This window comes from Colossoma macropomum, unplaced genomic scaffold (assembly GCF_904425465.1).
Source record: "Colossoma macropomum unplaced genomic scaffold, Colossoma_macropomum, whole genome shotgun sequence".
In the NCBI taxonomy this organism is placed as follows: Eukaryota; Metazoa; Chordata; class Actinopteri; order Characiformes; family Serrasalmidae; genus Colossoma; species Colossoma macropomum.
In genome coordinates, this window is record NW_023494894.1 from 235,093 (window position 1) to 259,722 (window position 24,630).

At 38.3% G+C, this 24,630-nt stretch overlaps 1 protein-coding gene across 7 annotated transcripts in view; it reads right to left on the minus strand.

The window, feature by feature from the left end:
* The window catches only part of LOC118800430 (vacuolar protein sorting-associated protein 13B-like), a 402,625-nt gene that overhangs the window by 191,689 nt on the left and 186,306 nt on the right, over positions 1-24,630 (minus strand). Inside the window, exons 27-31 of one of the 7 annotated variants that reach the window (XM_036560642.1) lie at positions 21,947-22,061; positions 11,362-11,503; positions 9,166-9,580; positions 8,909-9,026; positions 4,924-5,110 (exon numbers count right to left, since the gene is read on the minus strand). In XM_036560642.1, coding sequence (XP_036416535.1) covers positions 5,098-5,110; positions 8,909-9,026; positions 9,166-9,580; positions 11,362-11,503; positions 21,947-22,061 — 803 coding nt within the window. In that variant the 3' untranslated portion in view covers positions 4,924-5,097. Of the gene's footprint in view, positions 1-4,923; positions 5,111-8,908; positions 9,027-9,165; positions 9,581-11,361; positions 11,504-21,664; positions 21,732-21,946; positions 22,062-24,630 lie in introns of those variants that run through there. The other 6 variants (XM_036560640.1, XM_036560641.1, XM_036560644.1 and 3 more) reach the window with 6 other exon arrangements.

A 24,630-nucleotide genomic window follows, 5' to 3' on the forward strand; every position in this document is an offset into this window, starting at 1 on the left:
ACTTCGAAAATCAATTTTTGACATTTGTGAATCGATTCAGAATCACCCACGTCCGCATCGCGATGCATCTAAGAATCGATGCCCCCACCCCTAATTAAAACAGTGAATTTCTGAATGAGTTATTCATCTTCATTGTTAGTTAGCAAATGCAGAAAACATCCTCAAGCTAAATTCAAAAGCTGATAGCCACATAAGAGGTATTTGGTAATGTAATGATTCTTAATCCGAAAAATTAATTATTTGTTTCTGTAATCGAAATATTATTCAACTATCAAATTAGTAGTTTGTTTCAGCCCTACTTCTTAATAGCCTATAATGTACCCGGTCCCTGAGACCATTACTTTTTTTATCCCATGCATTATTTCCTTCTGTGATAGAGGAAGAGACAGATTCACTAAACCATGGGTTGTATTTACCACTAACTCTAAATCTTCTCAGAGGTGCATGTGTATTAGGGCCAAGAAATTTGTTTTAAAGTATTCCATGCTAAGTCAACGTCTGCCTTATTGCAGACAAGGTCCAAGCCACTATAATACAAATCATCCAGAAAGGCCTGCTCATTGAAATGTCCTTCTAAAAATGTAATGAGGCTTAGTCTTAGTTTACAGTTTCTAACACAAGCAACTGTGCAATTATCATCGATGTCATTATTAAATATTCCAACTGCAGAATACTTATGTAGACAATTTGTAAGAATAACATCAAGCAATGTAGACTTATCCATGTTTTTAGAGTTTAACTGAGTTGGAGAGTAAATTAATTGCATCCTATTTAGTGCACTATAGATGCCCTACAAAGAGTTTGAGGATGTCAAAAGCCAATCCCAATTTAAGTCTCCTAGATCTGCCTGAAGGACTTTTAAACATGTACGTGGAGATCTACCTGAGTGAAAGACGGGGCTAGACAGATGAAGTAGACAAGGCTGGGCAATATGACAATATGTGTTATAAACTATGTTACACAATGTCACAATAAGCTTTTCTAGAGTATATAATGGATATCGTCAGTACTTTACTTCTTTACAAAAAGAGCATAATCAGTCCTGTTTAATTGGATTTAGTGCTTTTTCTTTTTTAAGTGCTGTTTTTGTTTGTATAAATATGGCACTTCTGCACGTTTGGCATTTCAGAAAAAAAATAATATTTTGACATACTGTGTATTGTATAAATTTCAGTAGTTCAATTTAAGTATCACAATTCTTGGTACATCATCCACCTCTAGTTAGACATTCTGTTCAGGAATGCTGGGGTGCAGAATGTATGTCAAGTATGTTGTTTTCACCATTGCTGCTATTTTGCAGGTGCTGTGTTAAATGTTGATTGCTGCCTCTGGGACAGCTCTACCCTCAATCCAGTTATGCTTATATGCAAACTAAGAAAAATGAAAGAAAAGGTAAACATGCAACGAAAAAATTGATTACTGAGCCAAAGTCCTGGCTCTCTTAATCTGAGGCACGAAATCTTGAGTATGCTGTTTACATGACCACTTCAATAATCAGATAACTGCCAAACTCCATGACAATAATCATATTGTTGGAGTGCATGTAAATGCAATGAGTGAGAAATCAGAGACTGATGTTTTTGATTTTTTTTTCATCAGTTGAGGATAAACAGGGGTGTTTAAAGATTACTCAAATTTGGTTTACTAAATTTATAATTCTGAGGCCTGGTACCAGATGAAACACAGTTTAACTGTACTTACAGTATAGAACCTATGCAAATGATGCATGTGTGTGAAGAACCACAAAGCCCCTTTCCAGGGGTAAAAGTGTGTTTGGAGATAAAAATTTCAGACAGTGAGTTCAATTTGAAACAAAACAAAAAAAACCCTAAAGTTCCCTAAGTGAAACCTGGCCATTTCCATCTCTGGTTATGGAAGGGTGTGGAATTCTCACCCCTGAGGTGTGTGCATCTGTGTTTGCCTTAATGCGAGAGTGCTGTATGGATGGCAGGGTGTTTAACCTCCACCCCGATATGATGTAAAGACCCTAAAGAAGATCCAAGGAAGATCCTCCACCAGACAAAAATACAGAGCGAGAATGGGAGGGAAAGGGGGTGTGACAGAGTGAATGTGCTGGTGTTCTAACAGTGCCACAGCATGAGCACTCTGATCTTACACAGAGTGCATGCAATCTGATGCTACCTCACTCAAAAACAAACAAACAAACAAAAAAAAACAACCTTGACACATAACTACCACCGAACTGCTTCTACAAAGTTAAAGTTTTTGGCTAATACTAAACTGTCATTGAGGGGAAAAAAGCCCTTTATGTTTTGGGCTGCTTTAAGTGGGGGAAAAAATGTGTGCTGGTCACCTTGTGTGAAAACATTTTGTCCCCGTGGAATTACAAGGTTCTATCTGTGTTCTGAGCAGGTTTGAGATACTGAGCTTCAAAGATTTTGAATTCTAAATAGCAAAACTGATATGTGGAACATGCCTCTTTTATACATGAAAATCACAGACACCCTAAATGTTTTCTAAATGTACAATATCGAAATCCTATCAAATTTGTCAATGAACTCACTTTCTATCTGGCAAAACATGAAAAGAAGCAATAATTTTCAAGGATCACAAACAGGTTACTCAAAATTAGTTTTACAAGACAAAATTAGTGCTGTAGCAGTGTGTCTAGTAGGGCTGCAACAAATGACTAATTTGATAGTCGAATAATCTATCGATTGTTAAAATGAAAAACCAATTATTTGGATTAATCAATCATTCAATTACCAAATACCTTATGTAGGTATTGGCTTTCAAACTTAGTTTGAGGTTTTTTTTTATGCATTTGCTAACAATGAGGATGAATAACCTATTCGAAATTACTGTTTTAATTAACTTTCCCGCTAATACAAAAGATAAATATAACTTCAATATCTTTTTCCTGTCAAAATTGAAAACCAAGGCTGTGCAAAGTATCAGCAATAAAACATAAAACTAAATCAGTTTCCCTTTAATTAAGTAAATAATCTAAATTGAAATTTTTAACGTACACAATGCAGTCTGTGCTTTGTGCCCCGTGTAGACAGACAGCATCTAATCTAATCTAATATTTTATACTCACGTTAAAACCTTATTCGCCGTTCATACTGCTCTTTTGTTATTGTTTGCCATCTGGTAGCGCCCAGAGGAGGATGGGTTCTCCTTTTGAGTCTTGGTTCCTGTCAAGGTTTCTTCCACTTGTTTTTAGGGAGTTTTTCCTTGCTACTGTCGCCACTGGCGACGCTCACGGGGGCTCGGACCAGGATTTTTTCGTAAAGCTGCTTTGCCACAACACCTGCTGTGAAAAGCGCTATATAAATAAACTTCGACATGACTTGCTGCAACTAAATGCTACATGTCAGCATCTCTCCGTGCTCCTGTGAGAGGCTTTCTCTCCTCTGAGAGCAGATATTCCCCGCTGTAGAGAAGATGCGCTCTGATGGAGCGGATGGGAAAGTGGCGAATGTTTCTGGCAAACTTCTCTATGAAGAGTTAAATTTGAAAGATTTTGTGTAAACAGTTCATTTCGACGGTAACTCTTCGTCCAGTTGCCTTGTATGTTCTACCTCCTGAAACCGTGTTAGCGGAAAACAGTAAATTGTTTGCAAACGCTCTCCTGTGTTCGCCGATTTTGACCGCACCGGTAGCCTCGACGTTAGGACAACGATGCAATGTTTAAAACTGTGAATGTTATTTGGAAACTAAACAGGGTCGCTGTGAATAATAGTTATTTGCTTCTCGAAGCATTTCGTAATAGACGTTACAGCGCAGCTTACAACGTGAGGTAGGGCGGCTTCGAACATTCCCATTAGCTAACTAGGTTAGCTAACTAACGTCGCTAGCACAACTAGCTAGCTAGCTTACCGAGATGAATCTTCTTCATCCGGTGAGCCGACGCGTTTCCTCCTCAGATACTCCAGAGAATGTGCTCCCTTGCCACCTGAGGTCGGCTTTACAAACAGTACAACTGACAACCTTTTTTTTTCTGAGTTTAGCGTGAAATTCTCCCAACACTTCTGAGAATTTTGTTCTTGAGGCTGCCAACGCGCTGTTGTTAAGTCTCCAGCAAGCGGTAACGTCAAAACATTCCTAGTGAGCGCGAGAAACACGTGTGCGTGAAGACGTCACCAACTAATCATCTATTGAATTAGTTGCCAACTAATTTGGTCGTCGATTTTAGTCGACTAACTCGAATAACCGGTGTTTACATTATCAGAAAGGGTCTACATTATCAGAAAGTTAAATTTAATGCCTTTTATGGCATATTTCTGGCATTTATTTTTATGAATCTATTTTTTGACATTTATTTTTTGTTTTAGGACAAATCATCTTTTTTTATTTAAAAAAACATTGCTATTTAAGTATGAAGGTTAGTGCTAAATATTTTTGTTCAGTACACAAGTCAGTTTTAGGGAGGAACCATTAGTTTAAGTGTCCTGTAGGTTTACGACTGTAATAATATAGCTACTGTAATGAACTGTCCCAGCAAGTAAGTATAGCCAGTCAGTCTAAAGGCAGAATGAGGTTCACAGAAATGTGACTTTAATGCACCAAAATGTTTTATTTTGGGAGAAAGAAGAAAAAGAAAAGATTGATGAATGAATGAAAGTAATATTTATGTTGTAATTAAGACCTCACCAGGTCAAATGTTCACTATTTAATTACCTTTAAGCCATAATATGTATAACATTTAAGACAATAAGAGGTTTTAAAGAACTGCAAGGAGACAGGAAGAGTTTCAGCAAAATGTTTTCAAGTTTCACAGTTTTATAAACTTGGACATAAAAATATACAAATAAGTTATGAATTTAAATTAATTAATTATTAATTAATCATTAATTAATCAATTGTCAAGTCATCGCAAAACATTAAAAGTGCAACAACTCAGTTTCTACTAATAATTAAAAATGATTCATCTAAATTACATAAAATACCTCTACCTCATTAAGCTGTCAGATTCTGAGCATTTTTTGAGAAGGGTCTGGTTGCAGTCTTGTGGGGCATTATTTTAACCAAGCTCTATAATACTGTCCATCTGCAAGCTGCTGGCTCCAGAGGTGCAGCCCTTGTTATGTCTGGTAAAGACCCACGGCTCCACTGCCCCTGTTTCTGCTACCTCTACCTCACTAGCCTGGAGAAAAAGAAAACATATTTACCATGTCAGCAATCAGGGCCATCACAAAAATAAAACGAGACAAAAAAGTTAGTACCATGGTACCACTGACTAGCCAAAGGCTACATTAAAATTGAATGGTACAATCTTTCTGCAATCATTCATATTTTAATACAGAGGTAACTGTTAGAACGATTTTTCTTCAAAAACCCAAACTTATCCTCAACTTATACGCTTGCCTCCTAATATTAGCATTAGCTGGCAGACTAACATTAACAAACTAGTGTTAATCTGGCTAGCGCGGTAGCTAACAATGAAAATAAAATGCCTCAGCAAGATCTAAAACGATTAAAAAACTTGCCTGTCATTTGTACTGTTGTCCTTCATGAGATCATCAATAAAATCCTTCATCTTGAAGTTTCTCTTATTTTGTTACGTGACATTTTCTCATTTTTGACTCCTGTGCTCTTTTTCCACAGTCACTGAGCAGTATGGCGACAAAGAGGCAGAGCCTGATTGGTCCTCTTCTGTGTATTTGAAGTGCTGATTGGCTTGCAGATGGAACCTTATAGAACTAAGTTAGAGTTTGACTTTGCAGATAGAACCTTTTTGTTTTCTAGATGAAAAAAGTCTAAAAATGGATAACTAAAAAAAGAACCTCACATACTGTTAAGACGTTGTCAAAAAATAAGAATATATGAATAACTCAATTTTGACAAAAATGTCAGATAGAACCTTATAACTCCAAGGGGACGTTTTCTGCAGTATGCTTGAGCTGCTCTCAATGACAAAAATTCCACATGCGGGCCCTAGTACAACTCCCAAGCCCCGAATCCCTAGAAAGAAGCTTTCAACTGATTGTTCCACAAAAAAATATTTTTTTCTCTCTCTCTATGAAAATATGAGAATTTTGACCACAAGAAAGACTGGTGTGAAGGCATGTTGGGCATTCCTGAACCAGCACTCAGAGAGGTGGAAAACATCCTGCTTCTGTGTTCAGGAAAATGAATTCAGCTGTACAAATTCACAGTGCCATGCTCTATGCCCTCTTTCTGTCCCATCCAAGCACTAAGACACCAGCACCACTTTGCTCATCTCTACTATTTTTATAAAGCAGATATATAATACTGTTATAAAGTCACAGCACAGAGGAATGTATACATTTACGTTAACAGACACTTGATCTAAGGGCATTTTCACACCTGCCTTGTTTATTGCAGACAAATCAAACTTATCCTTTAGTTTGGTCCATTTTGACAGGTGTGAACACGCTAATAGTTCTAGTGTGTGCACCATACAACTGAACCATGGAGTGCCAAAAATGGCAGGTCTCTGTCTGTTTCTTAGCAAAAAGAATGCTCTGATGTTGAATTCCCTCATTTGGAGTGGACCATCATGAAAATGCATTCCCTTCAGCAGGGAACTGAAGGGAATGCATTTTCATGATGGTCCACACCAAATGAGGGAATTCAACATCAGAGCATTCTTTTCTCGGTGCATATCAACACTATAATGTCTGCATAATCTGCTTGTTTTAACATTTGACTCTTTACAGACGCTCCCATCACTTTTGCAGCACAAGATGCTGCTAAAACTAGCAGTTCAGCAACAGAAGTATTTGATTTTGGCACACTGACTGCAAAATGTATTTTGATAGGTTGGGCCAGACATCGGCGATCAATCATAAACAAGGTTTGTTTTTTCAATGTGTAGATGCATCTAAAAATTAAGTGTCTATTTTTATGTAAAATAATGTGTAGGGTTTTATATTTTATCAATAATATACTTATATTAGATTATATACTATGAAACGCTAGTGAAAATTTTTGGTGCTAATAGAGGGAAACATGAAAACAACAGAGCACTTGTATTTCTGGCAATTTTCTGATCATAGAATGCCTGCGGGTATAATTTTGTGCACTTTACAGTGTAAAACCAACCAAACCAAATGAAAAAGATACAATGTCTCAAAAGCTAAAACTCTGTTAAGGACTCTTGCAAATGAACTAGGTGTGAAAACAGGCTAAAATTCACAGGACCTTATCTAATATTATCACAACCTATTTAGCATATAATGCACATTATATAGAAAACTGACCGTATGTGAGATAAATTAATCATTCCATAACATGACATTAAGAACCTTACCCTCCACTGCCAGCTGTCCACTTAGAGTCTGTTTTATGAAGCTAATCTGTGTGAGCATTTTCTCAAAGAGCAGCTTCCGTTCTACAGACAAACTGAACCAATCATTTAATGCTGACCTTCACACTTCCAAAATCACCCTTTGAATTATGACAAAGAATTTAAATAGGCTTTAAATGCACATACATATTCTAAACAGTTATGGGTGATTATTCAACCCCATACAGACCCATCCTAGCCCACAAACATTAGGAGGAACCATCATATGCTTTCTTTTCTCACAGTAAAGTAGCACTTGCATGTCCTGAAGGCATACATTATGATAGAGGTCTCTGATTCACATGTTAAACACAGAGCTTTATGGTGTGCTGGCACTTCAGATCATCCCAGCCCACAGGAACCAGGGAGACAGAAGATGGAAAATATACACTACATTACAGTCTTCCATATCCCTACAGGGTTAAAACAGAAGAGATGTGTGTACATTTAGGAACTCTCCCAAGCTGGAGAGGTAATGAGTTTTGGTAGAGTATGATGACTGCAGGATGTCTCCAAGTATCATCAAGACAAATTTAATACTTTGTCAGACTTAAATTGCTTCAAATATAACTTAAGACCAAATCCGAATTTTGAAATCACTATTCTGGGATTGGATATGCAGCATCACAAAAAGTTGGGGGCCAACAATTCAATGAAAGTTTTAACAGAGGTGTAAAGTTCAACACATAAAGGCATGTGCAAATAAACATATCCATGGTAAAAATGATATTTGTACAGGTATGTAAGCATATCAATAGGGTTCTGCAACTGAATATGTAATATTTTATATCACTCCTTAAAATGAACCACAAAAACACTGTAAATTGAAGTTGTGTTGAAGCTTTCTTGAAGTAACTCTAAAAAGCATTATATATTTATATCATAAGGATTTTGCTGCTCTTCAGAACCAACATCTGATGAATGGACATTAGATATAACTAGTTAAAAATAATTAAAAACATACTTTTTTGACTAATTATTACTTATTGTTGCATTTAGGATAGTAATAAAGCATGATCATAATTTTTGTGTCCCTTAATTTGTATCTGAAAGACAAAGTGAGTGTGCTCCCAAAGACATGATTAAGGAGGCAAAGGCAGTGCAGCTGCACAACTATCTCTACTCTGAAGAGCTGTAGCTGGCATTTGCTATTACTAAAAAACAAACAAAAAAATAAAAAAGATGTTTATGTTTTTTGTTACTTCGAAAACTAAGCAATCGAATATACCTTTACTAACTTTTACGAATACTAGAATACTATCATACTATTACACTTGTGTACTATACTATATATCAGTATTTAGTATACTATACTAGATATTAGTATTACTAATATATTATGGATACTATAATACTTGTTAGAATGCAAACCAATAGACAAAATAAAAAATATAAGAACACTTTTTGAAGACACTCATCACCATTTTGCCATATTTCTGTGTATGTTTTCTTGGTAGCAGCTAACAATATTTTAAAACATGCCCTTTATCTGTCACACAATGTCAAATGTAGTTTCTAGTTTTAAACCATTTTAATACTTTTTAAGGACTCCTGGGCACCCTGTACATGTGTGTAGTCTTTGTCCATGTGGACTACAGTGAATATGGGTTTGAACATTTGGGGTGTACTCACTGGTAGATGTCTTTGCGCAGTATGGTGCGGGTCAGAGGGTTATCTGCCTGAGGAGCCATGCTGACAGATCCTATCTTTAGCACAAGCGTATCCTCTTTCTTCTCCTTGTGCCAAGAGTCTGTACACAAACAACACCATACCCACACCTATAAATCCACATTCACCACCTACCAGCAACCGATGTCTTACTAATGACTTTCTGAACAGGTTACTCAATTTTTAAAGAGAATAATAAATTACAGTGTTTGGGAGCTCACCGCTGTTGCATTGTGGGTCCTGAAGGGGGACGAAGATGCGTATTACACTGGTGTTGACATAAATTAGTGGCAGACTGCTAGAGGACAAAGCATAGGCCTTCACTGGCTGGCCAGCTGTGCAGCGTTCTCTCACTGGTCGCCTGCATGGTGGGGGCGGGACTGTGCAAAACACTTGAGCCACATTGGCTAGCAGGGGGCAAGAGAGCACCAGATCGAAAGGCTGAGCTGTCAGGAGGATCTCATGCAGGTGCTGCGGAGAGCCATCGGCTCCACCTTCAGTCAGTTTCAGAGGCCCCACCCCTCTTTCTTGGCGTGTTGTTAGCTTGTGACGGACGTTGCGGGTCACTGCCTGCGTGTATGTCACAGACAGGAAGCCGTGTGGCTGGTGACACACTTCCAATGCCTTTGCTGCTGTCTATTCAAACAGGCACACGATCAGTCAAACAGCTCAAAAGTCAAAACCAAATGGGCTTAGACAAGCTAAAGCACAGAAGTGTTGCTCTGTTGATGTAATAACAGTTAGCTGTTGTTTAATGCTGAGATGGGCAGCAAATCAACCACTACAACTACAGAAACAATTTAAATGGCATAATGATTTGTTTGACTTAAAGATGCAATCAGCATGTTTTTAGTATTTCAATTATTCATTTCATATTTTTTTAACCATAAACTACTAAAACGTAAATTTACTGATGTGTCCAGTCTGGACCAATTTCATCGATTTTAGAACAGTTTTAGAACAGTTCTGATCCCCAATTTCATTCTAGCACTCATTTGTTCGAATGAAGGTCTCATCTGTAAAAAGTGTTAAATGTATGTCCAAATTGTCGAGGAGTTCATTTACATCTAAAACAGCACTGACTACATCTCTAAGTTCAAGGTTTCTCAAAATCATCATTAAAATTTGTAAGCGATCAGGACTCAAATCAAATATGCCTGGATGGCTGATTAAGGGAATTTTACATGACAGAGTCACTGCTTCACAACTCTGAGCTTTCAGCAGCTTGTTTCACACACACGCACACACACAAAAACACATATTGCTTTGCCTCTACCTATGTAGAAATATCAAGATGACGTATCAATTCGCCAAAAGCTAGATGAGTAGGCGGGTCCAGATTATTCAAAGTTGGGTAGTAACAGAATACATGTAACAGCGCAATCGGAATACAATTACATAATCAGGATACAAAAAGGTAAATGTAAACTGTTATCGTTTTATTAGGCACAGGTACGTTATAAATTTAGTATTACTAGCAGATTTACATTATCACTCAAATTACAAATGTTTTTTTTCAGATGGCACAAAATCTGTTGTTTTATTAGTCCTCTGTTTTTTTGCAAATTTTTGCGTATTGATGTCACATGCACAGACCTGAAAAGAAGGTCTTGCTCAATACGGACTGGCTACCTGAGCAACGTTGGTGTTGGCATTGTTTACAGAGCTGTTCTGTACAGTGCTGAATTAATGAAAGAAAGGAGAGATTGTGCTGTATATGGACACCTGAGCTTTGGAAAGAGTTTGCTTTTGTACAATGGAAAGTAGCCAACCCAATAGTAACTTTTGTACGTTTTTATGAGGAGTGATGGATATATTTGTCACTTAAATGGACTTGAATGGCATTTTGCGTCCCCAGTTAAATGTGAGGTCAGCAGTCATGAGTTATGTTTATTTTTTTTTCTCTTCAATTGTGGAAGCTATAATGAAGTAGGTTAGTTTTCAATTTCACTACAATAATGTCTCTGTGACAATGCTCTTTTAGCTGGAAATCCTCCCTAAACAACTGTCACAATCTTGGCAGTTATATGTAGCCTATAACATATTGTTTTGTCCCACCCAAGTGCAGTTACTTGTTGGCCTTGTTTGAAGTTCTTGTTGAAATTAGTTTGAAGTAATCTGTATTTAATATTATTTTAAAAAGACAAGTTATCCAAAAGTAATGAACGAAAGATAAAACAAAAAATAATCAGATTACAATATTTTATATAGTAATCACCCCAACTTTTATATTAAGTGGATTAGGTTACATATTACATGTACATTTTGACACATAATCAGTATCATCTATACATTTTCAAAGTAACCCTCCTAACCCTGGATGCTAGCAGTCATTCAGCCAGTTTGTGTGTGTGAGTGTCAGCAGGCTGCTAGAGACTCGGAACTGTTCAGACAGAGAGAGAGGCAGAGGCTCTTACAGGAGGAAAGAAGGCAGAGAAGTGGCTGAAGGGGTCATGGCGGCCGGCTGGGCGAAGCAGCACAGTACGTCGGTTCAGCTTGTCTGTACAGGAGAGCAGCACACCCCCACACACACCTGGACGCAAAGCAGCAGCCTCCCCACTGGACCGCAAAGATAAGGGACAAAACAAACAAAAGAAATAAAGAGGTAAAAAAAGCAGAATTTAAATTATTGATGGGTGTTCTTGGTTGGTTTGATGCAACAGGATATACAGAAAAGGACAGAATAGAGTTAGCAGCAACAGGCTTGGAAACGAAAGCCACACGTTGATGACAGTGAGGAAAAACTCACATCAGTGGGTCTTGAACTAGGATGTTCTAGTCTTATGTGCAGTCTGATTCTTTATTTTAATTCTAATGCATGCATTAGCTAACATTTGCCAATAACTTTTTAAAGCTGGCATAACCTTAGTGATAAGTTACTGCAAATATCTGGAATGAGCCTGAGACTGCTACTGTAGTTAGTGATGATAATGATGGCAGCAGTGTTTCATCTTTAGCAAGCCGCCATTAACGTCAACTTTGGTAAAACTATCATCAAGCTATGAAGAAGTTCTTCTCATTAGTACATTTTGCTGTATTTCACCGCAACAAGACTGCAGTCAACCAGAGTGCAACCTGTTTTCCTGATAGCATGTGTGTGGATGATCAGCCAGAACTTGATGAACTGTGAGCAGCATGACCTTCAGGTGTGAACTGAGTCACTTTGCATAGTAATACACCCACTCTCCAGCACCAACAGAATCTCTCAGCAACTGATTACATCAACCTTTGAAGCCACTGGAGACACAGGGAGAACCACACCTCAAACAGGAAAACAAACCGCATAGCATTCGCAAAGATGTCTGCTGGGGATCAATACGAGTCAGTTTTAATCTAGATATAAATGATATTATCTTGCATGTCGCAAAAAATTAAGCAAATAAACAAACAAACAAAAAAAAAAAAACCACAAAACTTGAATTTTATAATTTGGCCACACAGTTTCCATTGAATGGCATCCTAAGACTTGTCAGCTATCATTCCAACTAAATATGTTAGTAATTGTATTAGTTATAACCATTCACCAGAATTCTTTGTGCCTGCATGCTGAAGATCACTGAAAGCACTGAGCTTTCTTTGTTTATGTTGGATTTATTTTATGGAAACTAAAGTGTTAAACTTTAATGCATGCTTAGTAGCCAATTTCATAAAATGTAACTGTTTTACATTGCTTCCTCATAAAGAGGATTATGGCTAAATGTTCAATGTGGAAAGTAGCGTAGGCAAGCTTAAAGTGGCTTAAAGTACTAAAACATTGACCAATGAATACCATACATTTTTCTTTTATTTTAATAATAATTAAATAATTTGAGTTTTAGATATTCACCCCTTCATCTCCATTCCTCTTTAGGGGTCGCACAGGAAAATACAGAAAATATTTGGGATCATATTTTGGATCACTATTCATCAACATTTATTATTATTGGGGTTTAAGCAAACAGTGCATAGAACCCTACTGTATTTGCTAGGATTTTTTTGTTGGTTGAAGCACCATAGGTGCATGGTACCCTATTATGGAGGACCAGATTTGCCAAATTGAAAAATAAATAAAATAAAAAATAAATGACTTAGTAAATTAATATATGAAGTAGAATTGCAAAGAATAAGGATGATAAATCTAAAAATAAATAAATATACATAACAATTAATATATTAATAATTAAAATCTTATATAAATCAATATGTCTGCATTTATTTGTCTATTTAGTAATTTCCCCTTCTCATTAATTTTTGTTATTTATATTTGTTTATTAACATTTTTCTATTTGTCTATTCATTTATTTCCATAACTATTAATTTCTATATTTATTTATTTCTCTATTTATTTATTTCTCTATTTCCTTGTCCTCATGCTAATGAAGGGTTGGTTGAGATTCTGTAGATCGATTGTTCATGTCTTGCTCTCTCAGTGGTAACTCAGGACAAGACAGTACAGTAACGTCTGCTTACAGCAGCAGACAGTCAGAGATCTGAGAGTCTCAGCTGATCTGGCTGAAAATGCAGGTCCGGACTATTGACTCTTCCGCTGGAGGCTGTGGCGGACAGCTGCTTCCATTTAGCTGACCTGCTGGTTCAGAGGTCGACCAGTAGTGTTCAGAATTTTGGAGGAGGCGGTTCATAGTCTTTTTCTGCAAAAAATTCAGATCACACAGACATTTGGACGCCCTTCTCACATACGACCTGTGGAAGCCATTGAAAGTTATTTATCGGCAGGTTTGTCTGTCTGTGCCATTGCAGCTCTTTATGGAGTGAAAGAACAGTTTAATCAGCTCTTCTTCTCCTGGGCTTGATTGCTAAGCCTGAACGTGAAAGACACGCCCCCTCATTATCATATGAACCATGAAGCACATAAATAAATAAATGAATTAATGAAAAAATTAATAAATGAATGAATTAATGAATAATAAATAAATAAATAAATAAATAAATAAACACACACATGAATCAATGAATAAAGCGAACAACTGTTAAAAATATAGATACGATTGTAATTTAAAACAGCTGTATAAAATTATCATATGAGGAAGCATGCAAAGTTTAGATATTAAATTGGTCTCAACATTCCCCTACTATGCTCAATCTAGTACTAATTTACTAAAATGTCTTTAAAATAAAGAAATGACAATGGTTTAAAATTACTCTCTCATCTATCTCATAAAGACCAAACACTTTGCAAATATATGTACGTTGCTGCATTTCACAGGAAATTTTATTTGAACCCATCTCGATCACAGAATCAGGTGTTGTATTTTGTTTCAGCCACCAGACAGAGCTTCAGCAATAAATGCAAATTGCAGTCTTCAAATTGACAGTCATAAGCAGAAATGCATCGATACCACTTTTTCCCTTCCAATACCGAAACAGATACCTGATCCTTAAATATAGGCTGATATAGAGTACCGATACTAATACTAACTCTACCTAACTGACGTATAAGTCCTGATATTTCTACAAATATATTTTATTTTGGTAAAATCTATGTTCTGTGACACAGATAAAACATACTCAGCTTCACTAAATGGCATTTACTTGTTAAAATTACCAGGGACTCCTGGTAGTGTATTTTTCTCACAAAATACTGCCGTTACAGACTTTGCCATGAGCGTTTTTACCACAGCTAGTCATCCGCCACCACTGACGTGTTGTTAAATTTTGTCTAATAGCCTTCAGACATTGCTTTGTGGTGTCAGTTACAGGTATCGGTATTCTAATAATCGATAATGTTACTGCGTCTAAGTACGAGTATTGGCGCTGATACAGACATGGTAACTGCAACACTAGTCATTGTGATAAATCAAAATTTATGGCCACCATTAGCCAATCAGCTTTCACAAAGTCAGATTGGAAGGATTAACACTGACCAATCATTATGAATCGAACAGTATGTCTATGCAGACACTGTCTAATAATCACTAAAATTTCAAAATATTTGGCCACTAGGGGACACCACTCATGAAAATCAAGTATATCTTCAACATACTTTTATTTATGGTGAAATAACTGGTGTCATTTAATGCAGTACAGTGTTCTAAACAACAATTACAATTAAGAGTGTATTAAAATAATTCTTTTGCAATCATAAATTGTTTGCACTTCTCGAACTAGTCCCTGAGTTGTAATCATAACATTTCAAAATTGGTCTGGAAATACTCTGTGGCCTCTGTAGATAAATAATTATTGAAAATGTTTTGACTGTTTTAATCAACATGGTTTCTCTCCATCAATTAATCTTTGTGGCCTTGGCATTTGTAACTTGAATTGCTAGAACTCACCAACTTGGTCTAATCTTCTCAAAATTTTAAACATTTGCATAAATTGAGATTCATCAACATTTTGGTCCAGACCAGTCTTTAGGCGGCAATATAGCACTCAACAACTTTTACTGTATGCCAACAAGGCCCATTTTTGATAAGACATGCATATCAAAGACAACTAGGTCAGAAATTTTAAAATAAGTATTTCTGACTTCTTATTTATTTATTTATTTGCAATACAAAGCTCAAAAGATCAGATCATATAAATTTTAACATATTTCATGTTTAAAGGCCACTGCTCATAATTTATGGAATATCAGGGCTTTTTGATAAACTTTGACTTCCTTTTACTTTTTATCCTCTCTCTGCAGTTTGGTGCTGCATCCACAAATGCAAGCTAAAAGTCCAAAATGCAAAGAAGAAACTGTACATAAACAGGATCCAAGAATGCCGCCACCTTCTCTGGGCCCAAGCTCATTTAAAATGGACTGAGGGGAAGTGGAAAAGTCTCCTGTGGTCAGACAAATCAACATTTGAAATTCTTTTTGGAAATCATGAACGTGTGTCCTCTGGGCTAAAGATCACTCAGCTTGTTATCAGTGCACAGTTCAAAAGCCAATATTTATGATGGTATAGGGGTGCACATGGCATGGGTGACCTGCATATCTGTGAAGGCACCATTAATGCTGAACGATATATACAGGTTTTGACAACATATTGCCATCCAGGCAACATCTTTTTCAGGGAAGGCCTTGATTATTTCAGCAAGACAATGTCAAACCACATTCTGCATGTATTACAACAGCAGTGCTCCGTATTAAAGGAGTTCGGGTGCTAAACTGGCCTGCCTGCAGTCCAGACCAGACACCTACTGATAACATTTGAAGGGTTATGAAATCAACTGCCCCTGAACTGTTGAGCATTTCACTTTCAAAACTACAGCAGTTGTTGTTGATAAAAGACGAGGTGATGAAACACAGTGGTAAACATGCCACCGTCCCAACTTTTTCAGAACATGTTGTTAGCATCAATTTTAAATTGGGTATATATTTTTCAAAAAACAATAACATTTCTCAGTTTCAACATTTGATATGTTGTCTTTGTAGTATTTTCCTTCAAAAAATATGGTTTACATGATTTGCATATCATTGCATCCTATTTTTATTTACATTCTGCACAGCATTCCAACTTTTTGGAAATGGGGTTGTATTCCCTTCCATGATATGGTGCCATGTCGAGGCGCGGAGGATTGCACTTATCGGAGATAAGGTCTTAGAAGAGGTGCAGGACTAAATCTACCACGGATACTGGTGACAATGGCAAAGACATCAATTCAACTGTGTGTAGGAAGGCAAGGGTAAACCACTTTTGTACTTTACCAAGAAAACCACATGGACAGACATAATACATTGTCGAGGGACCATCAAGTTGGAAGACACTCAACTTGCTATTGAAGAAGAGCTGAGGATCACTCTGAGTACAACTTGCATGTATAACATGGCTAGATTAAAGCCCTTGAGAAGTCTAGATGATGGAATTTGACAAGCAAGAAAAATCAAATCTGCAAAAACAAAATCAGTCAGAACTTGAAATGTACAAAGTGTGCCAGCTATCGCACAATTTCCTTAATATCACACATCAGTAAAATTATGCTTAAGATCATTCAATTCAGATTAGAGCCTTACATTAAAAGAGGACTGCCAGACACACAAGTAGGATGTAGGAAAGGCAGAGAAAAAAGAGAAATTATTGTGGATGTACGCCGGATCATTGAAAAAGGCAAGGAAATCAGGGCGGACGTTAACACGGGTTTCACTGCCTACAGCAAGGCCTTCAACTGTGTTGACAACATTAGCTACCGAGTGGCGCAACCGTCTAAGCGTTGGCACTATCATTAGGAGACCGCGAGTTTGATCCCTGGTGATGCTACAGCCATCCGTGGCCGGGAGTCCAAGAGAGCACAATTGGCCTTGCTCTCTGGGTGGGTAGAATGGCCCCCCTTCTCCCCCCATTACTCAACATGATGCTATTCAGCGCAGGCGTCTGTAAGCTGACGTAACAAAACTGCGAGTTGGTGCTTTTCTCCAAGCATGTTCGACGTTGCGTGTGCGGCAGTTCGACAAGATGTGGCGGCTGGCTGCACAGGTCTCGGAGGAAGCCTGTGTTAGCCTTCGCCCTCCTAGCGTTGGTAATATTGTGTGTTTGGGGGAGTCCTAACTAGTGGGTGGAATTGGAGACAACTAAATTGAGGAGAAAATTGGGGGAAGGAAAAAAATCAATTATGGAATGACATCTCATTGTTCTAATGAGGAATTTCCTCACTGATGAAAAAGCCACGGTAACAACAGAAAATGGACAAACAGAATGGATCCTAGACCAAATCAAGCCTCACCGCTCACTCAAAGACAAGATAAACAAACTAAAGCTATTTTACTTTGGACATATTCTGAGAAGAACCAATTCATTGGAAAATACCATTATGTTTGGAAGAGTTGAAGGTAAAGGGGAGGGGGTGGACTTTTGCGCTCAAAAACACTTAAAATCATTATAAACTCTATTACAATGATATTATGAAGTCTACACATAAACATCTGGCGCCATGCAATTCAGTTCTCTGACTTAACTCTGCAATTACATGTTATGTCAGAAAATGACGCCTTGTCTGGTATTTTGATTAATTCAATCAAATACTTTTACAAAGATCCTTAAGTCGAAAGGTCAATCTGAACAAAATTCTCTGAACATTTTTGTTGAAGGCCCCTGATCAATAACCATAACATATGGAGACTTTGTCAAATTCTGACTCACTTTCACTTAGCTCCTGTTTGTCAAAAAGGCCCCTTATGGGTGCAATGTGCCTCATTATGGCATGCACATAAAATGGTTAAACTTTGAGAACAAAACTACTTTACAAATACAACTGTGCCAGAATTTTTTTACATTATTCATGTATATTTCACATCTATGTTGACAGTGGATGTGAGCCAGCTTTTTCAGAGTCAGAAGACCAGGAAAGTACCAGGTCTGGTGTGTCCCCCTCCTGTCTTAAAACCTGTGCTGACCAACTGGCTCCAGTCTTCACATAGATCTTCAACAGATCCCTGGAGCTGTGTGAAGTCCCTTCCTGCTTTAAACACTCCATCATCATCCCAGTCCCCAAGAAGCCCTCCATCACAAGACGGAATGACTACATCGCTCTGACATCTGTGGTCATGAAGTCCTTTGAACGACTGGTGATAGGCCACCTGAAGGATGTCACAGGACACCTCCCGGACACCCTGCAGTTTGATGATGCAGTCAACATGTGACTGCACTACATCCTGCAACACCTTGACTGCTCAAAGAAATATGCAAAGAATCCTGTTTGTTAACTTCAGCTCGGCATTCAATGCAATCATCCCAGAAAATCCTCTTCTCCAAACTCTCCCAGCTCACTGTATCCCCGGCCATTTGTAAGTGGATCACCAACTTTCTGACATACAAGAAACAGCAGGTGCAGCTGCGGGATGTCACTTCTGGCATACAAACAGTCAGCACTGCTCCTCAAGGATGTGAACTCTCCCCACTGCTCTTCTCTCTCTACACCAACACCTCTAAGGACCCAACTGTTAAAGTCCTAAAGTTTGACTACACTATGGTCTTCAGACAGGAGCAGTTGAGCCAGTTCTACATCGCAGTCATCAAATCTGTCTGTGCACACTTACACTATACTGCCAAAAGTATTCACTCACCTATCCAAATCATTGAATTCGGGTGTTCCAATCACTTCCATGGCCGCAGGTGTATAAAACAAAGCACCTAGGCATGCAGACATCTTCTACAAACATCTGTGGAAGAATGGGTCAATTTCAGAAGCTCAATGAATTCCAGCATGGTACTGTGATAGGATGCCACCTGTGCAACAAGTCCAGTCATGAAATTTCCTCACTACTAAATATTCCACAGTCAACTGTCAGTGGTATTATAACAAAGTAGAAGCCATTGGGAACGACAGCAACTCAGCCACAAAGTGGTAGGCCACATAAAATGACAGAGCGGGGTCAGCGGATGCTGAGGCGCATAGTGCGCAGAGGTCACCAACTTTCTGCAAAGTCAATCGCTACAGACCTCCAAACTTCATGTGGCCTTCAGATTAGCTCAAGAACAGTGCGTAGAGAGCTTCATGGAATGGGTTTTCATGGCCAAGTAGCTGCATCCAAGCCTTACATTACCATGCGCAATGCAAAGTGTGGAATGCAGTGGTGTAAAGCAGGCTGCCACTGGACTCTAGAGCAGTGGAGACGTGTTCTCTGGAGTGACGAAGCACGCTTCTCCGTCTGGCAATCTGATGGACGAGCCTGGGTTTGGCGGTTGCCAGGAGAACGGTACTTGTCTGACTGCATTGTGCCAAGTGTAAAGTTTGGTGGAGGGGGGATTATGGTGTGGGGTTGTTTTTCAGGAGTTGGGCTTGGCCCCTTAGTTCCAGTGAAAGGAACTCTTGATGCTTCAGCATACCAAGAGATTTTGGACAATTTCATGCTCCCAACTTTGTGGGAACAGTTTGGGGATGGCCCCTTCCTGTTCCAACATGACTGCACACCAGTGCACAAAGCAAGGTCCATAAAAACATGGATGAGCGAGTTTGGTGTGGAAGAACTTGACTGGCCTGCACAGAGTCCTGACCTCAACCAGATAGAACACATTTGCCACAAGACACACATCAGAGATACTGGTGTATAATGAGATACTGGTGTATAATGCGTTTTTTGGGCGATTTAAACACTTGAAAAGTAAAACATGGCCACCCATCACTCAGAAGTGACCAAAAAGCTGGTTTCAATCTTTAAAGTCAACCTGAATCCTTTGGTTGCATTCCTGTGTTCCAGCAAACAGGTAAAATTTGCATTTATTACACCTGGAAACCCCCTGGGCTGTGAGAATGTGTGTGTGAGCACGCAGAGAGGAGAGTAGAAAAGGACACAAGCTGCATCAGAGGGTTAGAGGAAAAACTACTGCTTATGTACGGTGTGGCTGTGGGTGACAGCTGAAAAAAAAGCACCACGACTTATGTGAAAGCTGTGTGTCTTCTCCCACCAACCTGACCTATCATTGGGCAAAAACACCAGTAATCACCTCCACTCCTTTCTTCTCATCACTTCATTCTCTCACTCTGTGAGGGGCCAGCTGATGAAGGAGTGACATGCAGACACACACCCAGTTTAGCCCTTGCCCACGTTATGCCTGGCCAACACTACAGGATAACTGGGTCCATTTTGAAGCCGATTTGCACCTCTCGACAATCAGAAAAGATCTCCCAAAATCAGGGTGATCAGTTAAACATGTTCAATATTTACGACTTAATATCCTGTAATGTGGGGCGGACACTGATTCTCTGGTGTGAAACGAGATGTTACTATGCTGTGAAAATGTAAGAAAATTGAGAGTAATGCAGATGCTTCAAAGCTAGCCTGCTAACCAGCACTTCACCTTGTATACATCTTGAAAAGTACACATTAAAACAAAGTCAAACTTTCAACAATTAGTTAATCATGTTTCAGAAACTACAGAACATACACATCAGAATAGTGTAGTATTTAATTTCATGACAAAATCTGGTGATTTTTATTAGATTTTTTTCCTTTGGGTTTCCTGCAAATCAAATTCTACTAACTGTCAGAGTCTGATTTCATGGTTGTATTGGAACACCCACTTTTCACTATCCAATCAAATTCTAAATAATAAACTCACGTCACAGCCATATTTATTTCCCACCCGAATATCCAGTTTCACTCAGAAATACGCAACGTTAAGGAAGAAAAATGCATTCTGATTCCCAATTCATGTGGACTAAGACAATTTGGTTAAATAGAAACTGTTTCCTCTACTGTCTTCCATAGCTCATAACTCATAACACGTTTAAACTGTTTCAACCTGGTCAGTGCTGCCAACTATCCCTGGAATAACATTTTATGCTACTTGCTATGACAATTACTCTTTATTCGTGATGTTTTTCCATTCCATATTTGATGGTTGCAGTCCTATTACATGCCTACCTTGATTTGCAAATGAATCTTCTTTTTTAATGATGAGCAAGTTAGTTGGGCAAATACCACTGTCCTCCATATATAAGTGCTGTCTCTGCTCTAACACACCTGATCCAACTAATCAGCAAATTCCGAAGACCATTCTTACTGAAAACAATTAAGGGGCAGAGTTGAAGAAGTCTCAAGGTATAGTAAAAAAATATAATTAAAATTATAATAATAATAATAATAATAATAATAATAAAAAGCTTAAGGCTATTGACATTGCAGCGATAATATCGCTCAAGTAGTTTCAGCAGTTTGGCAGCAGCACTGACAACACACTGCACTTGTGTGCTGCCATGCAACTGCATGTGCTCCTCTCCCCAGGTCTCCAGTGGGATAGTGATAGCAGCTTTAGGTTAGCAGCAGCAGTGGAACATTTTGGAACTGTGAGCTCTCACCACTGCTTTCTCCTTGCACTGTAGAATCACCCCTTCAAAATGGCCAGTCTGCCAGCCCTCACCTGGCCTAGAACATACACAAGGCCTCTCTCATCACACTGACGTGCATGGACACATGTGAATATACACCCTACAACCTGTCACTTGAAAAAGTTTTTCAAAAAAACAAAAAACCTCCGCTAACAACTGTCAACCAAACATTTAAAAAATAATCTGTACAACAGCTGCATGTGAATAAGAAACAAAGAGAGAGAGTATGTGTGTCAGCACCATGTGTCCTACCTGCTCCTGTAGTGGTCGATGTTGAAGCTGCCCACTTTACACTTCACCTTGGTATAAACATCCTGCATGTCCACTGATGCACTGAGGTCCTCTAGCTCACTGATCACACACATCTCTGAAACCATGCACATCACTCTCTATTACTTACACACTCAAGCGATTTTAAACTTGCAAGTAACACTATTTATATACAGATCTTGTAAATATGTAACTGAAAATATGTAGTTACGCCACAGTAATTGCTGCCCAGACAAGCTTTGATTTCAAATAAAGAGACTCTGTAGACTTTCAAATTCCTGTTTGTTTTATGATTATTAAACAAACATAACTGCAGATGCTTTAAACAGCAGCAGAAACAGCAGGTTTTGTATCAGCTCATCATGACTGGCTTAGATGGATTTAGCCAACCCACTTGTCAGTGAGACCAAAATGTTGCTACTACTGACAACATTTTAACTTGGCCTGCTGTGCTGTGATCAGCAATAGGCTTTGTGTGTGTTTGTGTGTGTGTGTGTCTTTCCACTACTGAAGGCCAATGTCAAAACTCTGTCAAACACTGCAGTAACACTGTACGTCCAGTGATGCTCTCTGTTGCCCCCTGAGCATATTCTTGTCCTGTGGCCGAGACAGCTGTGCTCTGGACGGTCAGAGAGCACGGAGAGAGGGCTTCCTGCTTCCTCTGATATATCCGCACCACCAGTACAGAGCAGCCCACAGAGCGGCCTGTAGAACCATTCTTTCAGTGGTGTTTCTGAGGAGGTCCGAGCTAAGTTTCTTGCAGGACAGTGTGTAATGCTACCCACTGATTTACATACACAGATGCTATACTGGGTGCAGCCAGACAAGATGATGACGCTGCATTCAGTACAGTTGCATTGTGACAGTATAAGAAAGGTACTGTGCAAGTGTACACTATTTAAAAAACTGAGAGTGTGGAACAGGATTATGTAAAGGAGAGAATGTAGCAATTGATACAGTGAGTGATGTTTATGTATAGATATAGCCATGTGGTTCATGAAACAGAGAAATCAGTGTGATTGTTTTTACTCTGCTTTTGTATTAAGTTTATTTCGTTTTATAACCTATACAGGGCATCTTTACTTGATGCGAACTATGGTTACACAATTTTATTTACACTGATTGTTAGTGTTGAGTAAATGTGTATTGTAAATCCAGCCTTAATTTATATGGAACATTCAAATTAGATTTGGCACCATATGAATGTGTTCTGAGGCATTTATTGTATTTTCATGTGGATGAAGCTTAGAACTAATTCAAACATTGATGGGTTTGCTGATGTGTGTGAGAGACTACTGTGTTTCTACCGAAGCTAGCATTAAACTCAGTGGTGGTCAGTAATGTCAGGTACAGATAAATAAATTGCTCCAGACATCTAAACAGCATGATCATAGTTATGAAACAAAGACGTTATTTTTATTTATTTTTAGTACTCCATATATACAAAACAAATTTGGCAAAAATCTACTGAGTAATAAGCAGGTTAAGGCTGATCACGCGAACCCCTCATATATCAACATCTAGGCATTTTTTTTAACAGACAATGCAGCATCTGTGTACGTATCTATTGCGCTACCTATAACTGTCCCAGACCCCTGGTCATGTGCTGTAACGCGTAATGTGAGTCAAGGCATGAACTTGCTACACACTCCAGCATGGGCTGGAATTGACCTATCCATATTCAGCCTAAGGAATTTAGGATGGAATTTGAATTTGCTATATAACATTGAGTTTTCAGTTTAAAATGTTATGCTGCCAACCTGGACTATATTGTTCAGAATCGAAACTAGGCACGCTGGGTATCACAATCCTAACAGCAGACTTTACAGACTAATTCTTCACATTCTGACAAGAACCGAGCTGTGCCTTACTATTTACTTTATTAATTTATTTCTTATTAGTTTAAAGGCGCATGTATGGTGGCCAAGAAGACCCAACAACTGCAAACAAAAAAAACATACTTTCATCAAAATGACAACATGGGCGCCGTATTTTACAAACACGCTACAAATTCGCAGACACTCTGCAAATGACGACATGGCACTACATTTCATAAACGCGCTGCAAATATAGAAAACAAATGCAACTTCAGAAATGCTGATAAGCCACTCACAACACAACAGAGGTGTTTCTGGAGGACTCTCAAAGAGGATGAAGCCATTCAGACTATTAAATACTATGCAGCACAAACATTCACCAGTAAAAGTAAGTTAACTTTTATTTGAGCAGATTACTACGATCACTGAATTGTACTAAGAATTAGCTGTAGAGTGCAACTGTAAAAGTTAAACTAGTAACACCAGAGAACTACCACAGTACAGTTGTGACATGTCAGATAGCAAACTAGCCAGTCAGGTTAACTATGAACTTGGGATGTGAATGTCCGTGGTCTTACTTACTTCTGTCAGTGATTTTCAGTCATATATATTCCATCCCCTTTGAGTCTTCCAGAAATATTTCTGTTGTGTTGTGGCTCACTTCCATTGTGTTGTGACAGGCTTTGTAGCGTTTCTTAAGTTGTTATGTAATCTATGTTCTTTATTTGCAGTGCATTTGTAAAATTTAGTTCCTATGTTGTGATATTAACGAAAGTGTTTTCTGTATTTGCATTGCATGGTTATCTAACGATTAAAGAGGTGAACTACAACAACACTGAATCAATATAT